Below are 13,497 nucleotides of genomic sequence, written 5' to 3'. Positions count from 1 at the left end.
CATTCTCACTGTCACACGGGTTAAAAGTGGATTAAGTCTGATATTACAGATTTACAAAAATGCAAAACAATGCTATTCTTCTCATTAAACTTGCTTTGTTTTCAAAAATACAGTTAATTAAAATGTTACTTATGTTAATATGTAATCGTTTCTTATTGTTACTTTTTAACACATTATTTTGTAAAGTTTTGTTTGAATTTTTAATAGGATAAACATAGCCTATATAAAGAAAAGTTCTTTGGAGTTCTCAATAATTTTTAAGAGTATAGAGGGGTCCTAAAATTAAAAGTTTGAGAACTTCTGCTCTAGGATACTAAGCCCTTCATAACTATGTGACATTTTTATAAATTAGCAAGAAACTTTTAAAATAATTTCTATTTAAGCAGCTATATTGATGAGAAGACTTTAGGGGAGAAAAGCAATCTGTTTTGTTTGACTTAAGAAACACGCCAAGGCATTTCCTCTCTTCTATGGCTCTTGCTACCAGAGAGGAAGACTGCAACTTACTGTGAAGAAAAGCTCCATAACTCTGCTGTCCAGAAGAGTCTCCCGCCAGGACTCTGTTGGCTTCAACAGCACATTTTGCGAGGATTCAAACATAGCTATATAATGTCTGCCCAGTTATTTGGTGTCAAGGTCAACAACAATAACATTCTTACTTTGTCTAAAGTATAAGTGTATCCTAAATATAACAGGAGCCATCTAGAAAGAATTTGTAATGGTAACAGTTTAAGCCTCTTCACATATGCTACATAATTCATGCATGAAGCTAAGGAATAAAAGGCATTAAGTGCCTGGGGGAAAAAAGAATGTTACAGGAATGTAAGGTAATGCTTTCATTGTAATTATGTGTCATGCTGTAGGCATACAGAAACTTTGAGAACCAGAGAATTTAATAGTGGCAACAGAAGGAAATACTCTTATTGCAAAGCATATGCCAAAATTCATGCAAAAAGAATCAATTTCTGCAAGTTTATCCCATCATTTCCCCCAATATCTTGCAACAATTAACACCACATATACAAAATGTGAGTCTCACATTGTCTACTTAGAAAAATAGCATTTTTCCAAAAGAAATATATTCACTGGGAAAACAAAAGAACAAAAAGAGTAAACACATATAACATCAAAGAAAAACAACTCCCACAGGTCATAGTATCTAAACATCAAGACAAAGAAATAATCCAACAAAAAACTTCATAGATGCTTATTTAAAATTCCCACAGACTAAAAAGCAATTTATATGGTGTTCAGGCATTCAATTTCAAACATGCTTCAAACAGAATACTGTTTTACCATAAATAAAGCAACCATCATATATATTTGTAGGTTTTTATGAATACTATTTATTGATACCGCCACAGTAACTGAGGCTTTTAAGAAATGAGAAAACTTGGCCGGTCATGGTGGCTCACGCTTGTAATCTCCGCACTTTGGAGGGCCGAGGCGGGCAGATCACCTGAGGTCAGGAGTTCGAGACCAGCCTGGCCAACACAGTGAAACCCAACTCTACTGAAAATACAAAAATTAGCTGGGCGTGGTGGCATGCACCTGTAATCCCAGCTACTTGGGAGGCTGAGGCAGGAGAATCACTTGAACATGGGAGGCGGAGGTTGCAGTGAGCCGTGACCACACCACTGCACTCCAGCCTGGGTGACAGGGAGAGGCTCTGTCTCAAAACAAACAAACAAACAAACAAAAAACAGTGGTTATGCCCCTTCCATTGGTAATCAAATGTCCAGCTAAAATACTTCGACTATGCAACTCAGTGAGAAATCTTAATGACAATCACCCAGAGCTATCGTCTGAAAAAAGTAGATAGAAATTCAAATACTATATTTTGAGTAAAGTCTAAATCGTTATTTTTACAGAAAAATTATTATTCACAGAGAAAATTAAAGGCTGTAATAATGCTCTGGAAACCTTTTTTTTTTTTTTTTTTAAGATTATTTGTTAACCCCCTTTAAAATAGCTAGTTCTATTTGGTCTCTGAAGAGCAAGGGGGGCACTATGAGTTGTTTCAAGAAGAAAAGTCACTGCTTGTTTCTGAAAAGTCACCCCCAAAATCCTCTGCAACTCTCTCCGACTGGTTAACAAAAGTGAAACTCAAATCTGGTTCATTTAAACTTCCCTTCTCTCTTCCTTTATCTGCCCCCTTGTGGAGGTACAGGGAAAGAGGTGAAGGCCAAAAAAGCCAAAAGAAAGAAGCCTGATTTTAAAAAGAGGAAAACAATCAGCCCGTGAACACTAAGAGCTATCAACAGACAGTGAGCCCATTTTCTTACGAGGCACCGATCGTGGTCTAAGACCAACGCTGTGTTCTTCAACCAATACTACAATATACTGATTTATCGGACACCTAGGATTTGCTTCAAAATAGTCTGGGGATGGCAGAGCACAGATGAAACAAGACTGGCTGTTTAAAGCTGGGTATTCTCTCTACTATTGTATATCTTTGAAAGTTTCCACAATAATGGGATGGCAAAGGCTTTAGTACATGAAATAAATCTTCTGAGTAAGGCAATCAATTATTTGTGTTTTGTGTGTGTGTGTGTGTGTGTGTGTGTGTGTTTAAAAATGAGACAGCATCTCACTATGTTGCCCAGGGAGGTCTTGAACTCCTGAGCTCAAGCGATCCTCCTGGCTCATCCTCCCAAAGTGCAAGGATTATAGGCATCAGCCAGCACACCTGGCCAATTCTTCATACTTCATAAAAATTTAAATACATTTCACTTACTCTTTCCTACTTTTACTTCTCTTTATTTTCAATATGCCAAATCTAACAAACGAAATATACATATGTAACATTTTCAACTAGGAAAGTAATGATTTTGTAATATTTCATATGCTTATAAAAGGTGTTATGATTTTATTTTTAAATTAGTTAGGATATGAAACAGATAAATGGGTTCACATAACCATAACAAAATGGTTGGCCTCAAACCTGACCATTTACCATGTTAGTAGTTAGCAGATGTATGATCCCTGAGAGTAAGAAGGCAAATACTTCAGGTACTGTAACTGCAAGAGAATGAAAGCCCAAACCTCCCTTCAAGAGCTGCAGACAGTTCAAGTACAGAGGACAAACACAGGTGGCAGAAACGACGGGAATCGTATTCATAAATTTTGCTACTTCTGGATATATGAAAAACTCTATTCCAAGTAAATGAGGAGAATCTCTCACATTCTAATTATGCCTTCCAGGTATAACACAGCAAAGGGGGGTAACAGTGTGTTTTAGTAAGAGGGAGATGATAACCTAAAGATTCAATAAATCTTACAGAAGTATCAGTAAGAAAATACAGGAAGAAATCTTACAAAAGGAAACTATTAAACCTAAACCAAAATTCTCGTATAATTCTCTCCTCTACCTTTTTATAAATTATAGAAAGCATATACTCTATTAATACTTCTGGATATCAATTATTTACATTAAGGGAAAATGGACATGAGTTTTAAAAAGGACTTTTTCCAGATATAAAATGGAATTCACTGCAATGGCTCATGTAACATCAGATTCAAAATAACCCTGAAATCTGATTTTTTAAAATCTTGGTCTAGCCTCTCCTAATCATGGTCTGTTTTTCAGCACACTGTCCCTGGTGCCCAATTCTGTGGCCAATTTTCTTCAAATGTTGGTAACCAGAATATTTTTAAGATTATAATTCCTTATATGTGGCCAAGAGCATGGGAGATTTATGAGTTAGTATTTAATACCTATCAGAAAATACTTTTCCCCGTAATTATTACAAAGCTCCGTGTTACTTTTGTTTTCCAATCCCAAACCTGGAAAGGATTTTTATATCTGGCATGAGGTCTGTCTTCTAACAAGAATGCACACTTGTAATGCTCCATGCAAAGAGGCTACACTTACCTTCCACTGAAAAACTAATCTACAACATTACAGACTTCACCACCTTCTATCAGCCAGCCTGGCAATACCACTAATAATACCACTATTATATACCATAATAAAAATGCACATGTACTGTATTATAGTTTTTATAAGACACAATTACAATCCTGTAACTACAAATCATATCCCACTCTACTAAAAAAAATTAATATTCCCAAAAGCATTTAAATAAACATAAAACAAAAAGAACAGGCCGGGCGCGGTGGCTCAAGCCTGTAATCCCAGCACTTTGGGAGGCCGAGACGGGCGGATCACGAGGCCAGGAGATCGAGACCATCCTGGCTAACAGGGTGAAACCCCGTCTCTACTAAAAAATACAAAAAACTAGCCGGGCGCGGTGGCGGGCGCCTGTAGTCCCAACTACTTGGGAGGCTGAGGCAGGAGAATGGCGTGAACCCGGGAGGTGGAGCTTGCAGTGAGCTGAGATCCGGCCACTGCACTCCAGCCTGGGCGACAGAGCCAGACTCCGTCTCAAAAAAAAAAAAAAAAAAAAAAAAAAAAGAACAGTATAATAAATATTTATATGGAACAGCATTAAAATGTTTATACAGAACAAATATTTAAAGACAATGCTATTCTGACAAGAAATATGTTTTAGTCATCAGATCGTACCGTGAAACTGCTGAAGTTGCTGCCCCTGAATAAGAGACTATGCCGGCTCTATGTGGGAGGGAGGCTTACTATGCATTCTATAACGTTTACTGTTACCTAAAATATTGTTATTATTCATGTACATGCATTACTTTTCAATTTGAAAAAAAAAACTAGTGAAGAGCATATCACAATGTGGGCAGAATAACGATATACAAATCTGGACCATATCTTTACATTCAAAATAATATAAAGAATTAAGGTAATTCATTTTTAATCAGGTATTCTCAAATGACTATTTCTATCTGTATGTATAAGAAATAAAAAAATAGTATTTCAACCCCAGATAATTCTTACTGATTCTTATAAGAAATCAAAAAATACCATTTCCACCCCAGATAATTCTTAGATGCTTAACTTAAAAAACAAACAGAACCACTCCACCAGAATTCGGAAATCTAGCACTACTATTCTTAAAGCAGTATTTTAAAAATAATTTCAAGGTTAAATAAAGCAATACTTTCATTTAAACATAATTTTAATAAAACAATAGTTTCCTTTTAAAACTTTCAAAAGTTTGATTTATAGTCACCACTTTAGCATTTTACAGTATCTGGACATTACATTCTTTATCTTTTACAACGAATATGTCACCAACAAAAGAACAGTTTGACAATGACCTGATTATTCACTAAACTGTCTCTCATTATATGCTAATCAAATTTTATGAGACATAAAAGTCACAAAAGATTGGAACTAAATAGCTATTATTTCACCAAAGTTCAAACGAGAGTATAATTCAAGAATTTTCTTGGGCTATGGCTTCATATATTTTTCAAAAATAAATACTGAATGCATGCAATTTATATTTTTATCAGAATGATTCATTTGTAACCAAACAAACCACAATTCCATCAATAAGAAAGCCAAACAGAGCTGCTTTCAGTCTTTTGCTAACCCTCTATCTTTAAAAAAATCTGTCATACACATCTGATCTTACTTTACCTTCCCATGTTCTCACCAAATCAAAGAATCAGGACCTTCAGCATGGTGATTTTTTTGCGGGGGGTGGTCTCCGTACCAAATACAAGTCCACTCCCTCGTAGCAAGAGTTCCGGCAAGGGATCCAATTCTGAAGTGCTAAAACCCAACCAGTCTTCTAAGCTCAACGCCATCATAATCCCTCGGAAAATCAGTTCCAGCTACATATAAATTCGACTGCACCACAGAAGAGTGAAGAATCAACTCTCCATTCCCTGCCCCCTCTCCCACAACAATCCTATCTAGCTCTAAAATTCTCCACTTAGGAAAGCTCACCAACTTCTGAGAAATCAAAGGCATATATAAATGTACCACCTGCCCTATTCTGTAACTGCATGGCCAGAGACAAACATACACCAGGCCGAGAGCCAGAAGGACAGCTTAATCGCACCCTGTACTGACTGTCACTGGATAATCCTACTAAATCTTCGGTCTCAAGTTCTCATACGACAAACGGCATTATCATTAAATACGTACATCTTAACATGAAGGGGGGAAAACATCATCTTTGGAAATACACAAGTCCTTAAATATGCAATTAAGTTTATCCACTAACACTTTCAGTAAGGGTATCGTTTTGTGATTGTGAATGACACTCAAAAAAAATAATTAAATGAGGCATACAATAGCTACACATTATCCTCAAGCAAATACGGACAATCTGAAAATTTCCTCTGCCTATTCTTATGATTACTTTACAATACAGATAGATCTTGTAGCAAAAATGGGCATTTCACATGAGGAATAAATGCTTTACTCCCTTCATCTTTCCATACTATTTTTTACCCTACTTCATCAGTAAAACAAAGTTTCAGGAGGTACAGCAAGCCCATTTTCTTTCTTAAATATTTAATCCCTTTCGCTATTAAATTTTCTAACAACAAAAACTGCTACTTCTCCTTCTGGCACAGCACAGAACCAACGACCCCAGTCTTACAGCCCACACAGTCCAAGCAACCACAAATCCTCTGAAAGACAGGAGTGACCTTACCTGAATGTTTTCCCAAGCCTTGCCTCCAAACAGTAAAGGCTGGCTTTACTGGAAATCCAATTTAGGTGAAAGCTTCTGTATCCCATTACTACTCTATAATCCAGTTAGCTTTCCCCAAGAGATTAAGTTTAAAAAAAAAAAAGTTTACCAAAACCAAATCAGATCCACAAAAATAGAATACCAATAAAAGGCAGTGTAACCAAACTAAAAAAAGAAATATCACTGAAGCCAACATACCACACATACCTGCCAAACATTCTTGTTACAAAATGATATTGTCACTTATGATTAGGATTGCCAAAACCCTTAAGCATTTATGGACACCAGGTGAACTACTAGCCGAACTATATTTATAGTAAACAAACATCCAAAAACTGAGCTAATACTTCTGAACCAGTTTCCTTCAATAATTAAATAATAAATATATAACAATAAATATTTACTGAGCATCTGTGCTAGGGTCTAACAATGCAGTGAGCAAAAGCATGGCCCATGCGTTCACGGAGCTTCGTGCAGTAGGTAAACAGACACCACTGTTCTCCCTCAATATCCGGAGGGGGACTGGTTCCAGAGCCTCCTGTGGTTACCAAAATCCAGAGATGCTCTGATATAAATCCACAGTCTCTATTATAAAATGGCATCGTATTTGCATGTAACTTATAAACATCCCATATACCTTAAATCACCTCTAGATTAATTATAATACCCAACACTATGTAAGTGCTATGTACATTGTTGCACTGTTTTTAAAATTTGCATTTTTTTAATTGTTGTATTGTTATTTTTTATTTAGAATATTTTTGATCCTCAGTTGAATCCAAGGATGTGGGACCCACAAATTTGGAGGGCTAACTGTACTTAAATAATCAAAGGAATGAAAAATTACCGCGAGAAGGGAGCCAAACGGGAAAAAAATCATATACAACATGCAAGGGGAGAACACAGCAAAAGAAAGCCAACCTGGTCTAGGCTGAAGTACAATTAGGAGGGGATCAGGCAAAGACAGAGGACCCGGCAGAGAAGCCGCACGTGCCAGAAACAAGGCAGAAGGCACGTGGCCTGCGAGTGCAGCTCTACCAGAAGAGCTACGAGAGGGAGGCGGTGACGAGATCGCCCCGGACCCTAGCGCCCACTTTCAAACGGGGAAGATGGTATGACGGAGGACCACAGGACTAGGACACTTTCTTTGCACAACAACGATCTAAAACAGAATGAGAAGCAAGTCAATTGTCTCAAGAGTCTCAGGGTAACATGGGGCTACAAAGTGCAGAGGAATTTACTCTCTGGGTGAACATCTACCAAATCCCAGAAACTGTGGACTTTGCACCACTGGGTCTGGATAGGTGGATGCTTTCATAAATCACCTGCTGCACATAGAAAACCCACATATAATAATCCTCAACAAATATAATGGTTTGCAGATAATATAATCATGTATATAATTCATTAGCATTAATAAGCAAGTTCAGCAAGATTACAGGATACAAGATCGACATACAAAAATCATTTGTGTTTTTCCCTGTACAGTGTGAAAATGAAATTAAAAAACAATTTACAATTGAATAATAAAAGAATACTGACAAGTCTGAGCAACACAGAAAAACCCCATCTCTACAAAAATCAGCATCATGAAGCGTGCTACAGTCCCAGCTACTCAGAAGGCTGAAGTTGAGAGGATCGCTTGAGCCCAAGAGGTCGAGGCTGCCGTGAGCCGTGATTACACCCCTACACTCCAGCCAGGGCAACAGGGTGAGACCCAGTCTCAAAAAAAAAAAAGTACTTAGAATACATTTAATAACCTTTTACTCTGGAAACTATGAAACAGCGTTGAAATAAATTTAAAAAAAAAAACTTTAATAAATAAATCCAGGCCAAGCACAGTGGCTCATGCCTGTAATCCCAGCACTTTTGGATGCCAAAGCGGGAGGATTACTTGAGCCCAGGACAGTTTGAGGACAGGCTGGGCAACATAGTGGGACCCTGCCCTACAAAAAAATTTAAAAATTAGCCAGGTGTGATGTGTACCTGTGGTTCTAGCTACTCGGGAGGCTGAGGCAGGAGGATCACTTGAACTCAGAGGTCAAGCCTGCAGTGAGCCATGATCATGCCACTACACCTCAGCTTTGGTGACAGAGAAAGACTCTATTTGTATAAATTAATAATAATTTTTAAAAATCAGAAAACTTAACTTTGTTTTTTGTTTGTTTTTGTTCTAAGAGACAAGGTCTTCCTCCGTTGCCCAGGCTGGAGTGCAGTGGTGCAATCATAGCTCAAGGTAAGTTTGAACTCCCAAGCTCAAGCCATCCTCCTGCCTCAGCCTCCCAAAGTGCTGAGATTCAGGTGTTAGTCACCGTGTGCTGCATCTACTTTCTTTTTAAAGGGTACAATGCCAGGTAAAAATAGACAATAGTTGGAAGAAATACTGATTACTCAAAAAAAGAGAGGACAGAAGAAAATACTTCACAAGGGCTTTATACATATGTGTGCTTTAATATTCTATCATTCTCCTTGCAATTCTATCAGTTTAAAAAACTATAATAAAACACATCTTACCTGTCGGTAACAGACGATGGTGACTACCTGATTCCTTGAAACATCATCTCTTTGCTTCCCAAACACACCCTGCCTTGTTCTCCCATCCACTTGTCTTAATTGGCTTTCTTATTTTCTTTTGCTTCTTCCTGCTTTTTAACTACTGATGCACCTAAAGGTCCTGACATGGATCCTCTGCTTCTCCTTGGACCATCTCTCTTACTTCCTTAACTTCAAGGGCCCCATCAGAGCACTCTCCCACAACTTTATCTCCACCCCAATCTCCTTCTATCTTCTACCAATGGTGCAGCTGACCTGTGTAAAGTGGGTTTCTAAACTGTGGCATGATGGGTACTTTTAAAGGCTTCATTAAGACATAATTCACACAGTACGCAATTTACCCACTGAGTGTCCAGGTCAATGATTTTAGCATATTCACAAATTTGTGCAACCACAACCGTGATCTAATCTTGGAACATTTCCATTGTGCCAGAAAGACCCCGTATGCTTTAGCAGTCACCTCCCACATTCTTCCAATCACTCCAGTTCTAGGTAACCACTAACCTTTCTGTCTCTATAGATTTGCCCATCCTGGACATTTCATACAAATGTTATCATAGAATTTGTGGTCTTTTGTGAATGGCTTTTTTCACTCAGTATAATGTTTTTTACATATGTTGTAGCATGTATCAGTAACTCATGCCTTTTTATGACAAGTAAAATTCCCATGATATGGATATACCACATTTTATTTATCCATTCATCAGCTGATAGCCATTTGGGTTGTTTCTACTCATATAGTATGAATAGCCTATTCATATAGTACTGCTCTGAACATTCACGTACAAGTTTTTGTGTGGATGACTATTGATACTTTGGGTCCAATAATCGCCTGTGTGGGGCTGTTCCATGCTTTGTAGGATGTTTAGGATGTTTAGCAGCATCCCTAGCCTCAACCCAACAGCTGCCAGTAGCATTTCCTGAGTGGTTACAATCAATATTGTCTCAAGACACCACCAAATGTACCAACCATACAAAATTGTTCCTGGATGAGAATCAATGTTAAAGAGTTATGATTTGTTTGTTTTCTTTTTCTTTCTTCTTCTTCTTTTTTTTGGAGACAGTCTTCACTCTATCCCTCAGGCTAGAGATAGAGTGCAGTGGTGCAATCTCAGTTCACTGCAACCTCTGATTCCCAGGCTCAAGCAATTCTCCTGCCTCAGTCCCCAAATAATGGGGTCACAGGTGTGTATCACCACACCTGGCGATTTTTTGTAAGAGATGGGGTGTATTAGTCCATTCTCAGGCTGCTGATAAAGACATGCCCGAGATTCAGCAATTTACAAAAGAAAGAGGTTTAATTGGACTTACAGTTCCACGTGGCTGGAGACATATGGAACAATCATGGCGGAAGGCAAAGAAGAACAAGTCCTGTCTTACATGGATGGCAGCAGGCAAAGACAGAATGAGGAAGACGCAAAAGTGGAAACCCGTGATAAAACCATCAGATCTTATGAGACTTATTCACTACCGTGAGAAGAGTATGGGGGAAACCGTCCCCATGACTCAATTATCTCCCACCAGGTCCCTCCCACAACACATGGGAATTATGAGAGTACAATTCAAGATGAGATTTGGGTGGGGACACAGAGCCAAACCACATCATGAGGTTTTGCCATGTTGCCCAGGCTGGTCTCAAACTCCTGAGCTCCAGCGATCCACCAGCCTTGGCCTCCCAAAGTACTGGGATTACAAGCATGAGCCACTGCACCCAGCCAAGTTATGATTTCATTAGTGAAACTTTGTATGAGCACAAATCTTGACCTAAGAACACTGTAATACAAGTTATTAACTATGATAGCATTAATGCCCTTAAATATTAATATCTATTTACTCTTTACATTATTTTGTCAGTATCTCTCTATGCACATCCTAGAGCCACTGCTCAGTCAGCTTCAGTTGGTTTTCTCAATATTTTAATTAATATTTTAATACAGTACTTTATATAAGAAATTACCTTTTCAGGCTGGGCACAGTGGCTCACGCCTGTAATCCCAACACTTTGGGAGGCCGAGATGGGCGGATCACAAGGTCAGGAGATCGAGACCATCCTGGCTAACACGGTGAAACCCTGTCTCTACTAAAAATACAAAAAAATTAGCCGGGCGTGGTGGCAGGCACCTGTGGTCCCAGCTACTCGGGAGGCTGAGGCAGGAGAATGGCATGAACCCGGGAGGTGGAGCTTGTAGTGAGCTGAGATTGCGCCACTGCACTCCAGCCTGGGGGACAGAGCAAGACTCTGTCTCAAAAAAAAAAAAAGAAATTACATTTTGGTCTTGTTCTGTTGCCCAGGCTGGAGTGCAGTGGTGTGATGACAGCTGACTGCACCCTCAAAATCCTGGCCTCAAGAAATCTTCCCACCTCGGCCTCTCAAACAGAAATGAAACCCTAAGTCCACACAAAAATTATAGATGAATTCTCACAGCAGCATTATTAACAATAGTCAAAAAGGGGAAACAACTCAACTGTCCATCAACTGATAAATGGATTTTAAAAGTGGTATATCCATACACTATTATGGCAATAAAAAGGAAGGAAGAACTGATTGATGCTGCAGGCTACCAAATGATCTTGAAATCATTATGCTAAGTGAAAGAAGCCAGGATGGGTGCAGTGGATGACACCAGTAATCCAGCACTTTGGGAGGTCGAGGCGGGCAGATCACTTGAGGCCAGGAGTTCAAGACCAGCCTGGTCAACATGGTGAAACTCCATCTCTACTAAAAAATACAAAATTAGCAGGGTGTAGTGGTGTGTGCCTATAGTCCCGGCTACCCGGGAGGCTGAGGCAGGAAAATCGCTTGCACCCAGGAGGCGGAGGTTGCAGTGAGCTGAGACTGCGCCACTACACTCCACCATGGGAAACAGTGAAACTCCGTCTCAAAAAAAAAAAAAAAAAAAAAAAAAAAAAAAGAAGCCAATCACAAAGGACCACATATTATATGATTCCATTTATACGTCAGGTCTAGAATAGGCAAATCGATTGACAGAAAGTGACTGCTAAGGACTGGAGAAGGTAGAAATGCAGACTAACTGCTAATGGACACAGGGTTTCTTTTTGGGATGATGAAAATGTTTTAAAACTACTGACAATTATTGCTGTACAACTCTATGAAGATACTAAAAAACACTGAATTGGCTGGGCGCGGTGGCTCAAGCCTGTAATCCCAGCACTTTGGGAGGCCGAGACGGGCGGATCACGAGGTCAGGAGATCGAGACCATCCTGGCGAACACGGTGAAACGCTGTCTCTACTAAAAAAAATACAAAAAACTAGCTGGGTGTGGTGGCGGGCGCCTGTAGTCCCAGCTACTCGGGAGGCTGAGGCAGGAGAATGGCGTGAACCCGGGAGGCGGAGCTTGCAGTGAGCTGAGATCCGGCCATTGCACTCCAGCCTAGGTGACAGAGCAAGACTCCGTCTCAAAAAAAAAAAAACAAAAAACAAAACAAAAAAAAACAGTGAATTATACATTTTAAATGGGTATATAGTATAGTGTGTGAATTACATCTCAATAAAACTATTATTGAGGCTGGGCACGTTGGCTCACGCCTGTAATGCCAGCACTTTAGGAGGCTGAAGGAGGAGTTTGAGGCCAGCCTGGCCAACACAGCAAGACTCCATCTCCACAAAAATTAAAACAAAAAAATTAGTCAGGGCCAGGTGCGGTGGCTCCTGTCTGTAATCCCAACACTTTGGCAGGCCAAGGTGGGTGGATCAACTTGAGGCCAGGAGTTCAAGACCAACGTAGCCAACATGATAAAACCCGTCTCTACTAAAAATACAAAAATAAGCTAGGTGTGGTGGTGCACGCCTGTAATCCCAGCCATCTGAGTAGGGATTACATGCCTGTAATCCCTACTCAGATGGCTGAGGCATGAGAATCACTTGAACCCAGGTGGCAGAGGTTGCAGTGAACCAAGATAGTGCCACTGCACTCCAGCCTAGGTGACAGAGCAAGATTCTGTCTCAAAAATAAATAAATAAAAACAAAATTATCTCAATATAAAAAGATACAAAAAAGAAAGCAGATTAGAAAAAATTATGAATGGGGATTGTTACTCACAGTCTCATTTAACATGACACCATTCTAAATTATCAAAACACACATTTTCCACGATTTATTATTTGTCTATCTTGAGACAAATTTTATTTTATATTTTATTTTATTTTTATTTTATTATTTTATGTTGAGACAGGGTCTCTTCTGTTGCCCAGGGTGAGTGCAATGGCATGATCATGGCTCACTGCAGCTTCAACCGCCCAGGCTCAAGCAATCCTCCTACCTCAGCCTCCCGAATAGCTGGGACTACAGGCACACACCACCACATCTAGCTAATATTTGTATTTTTTTTGTAGAGATAGGGTTG

The 13,497-nt window shown here is 39.2% G+C and overlaps 1 protein-coding gene across 7 annotated transcripts in view; it reads right to left on the bottom strand.

Annotated features, from left to right (window-relative positions):
- XPO4 (exportin 4) overlaps nt 1-13,497 on the bottom strand; it is a 105,065-nt gene that overhangs the window by 47,299 nt on the left and 44,269 nt on the right. For all 7 annotated transcript variants that reach the window (XR_013407626.1, XR_003724310.2, XM_015120707.3 and 4 more), the window contains one exon: nt 508-620. Coding sequence is in view for 5 of the 7 variants with exons in the window: in XM_015120707.3 (XP_014976193.1) it covers nt 508-620 (113 nt within the window). In the remaining 2 variants the exon portion in view is untranslated. The remainder of the gene's footprint in view (nt 1-507; nt 621-13,497) is intronic.

This window comes from Macaca mulatta, chromosome 17, assembly GCF_049350105.2.
Source record: "Macaca mulatta isolate MMU2019108-1 chromosome 17, T2T-MMU8v2.0, whole genome shotgun sequence".
NCBI classification, from domain to species: Eukaryota; Metazoa; Chordata; class Mammalia; order Primates; family Cercopithecidae; genus Macaca; species Macaca mulatta.
Note: the sequence above shows the minus strand (reverse complement) of the source record. Positions and strands in the feature narration are given on the sequence as shown.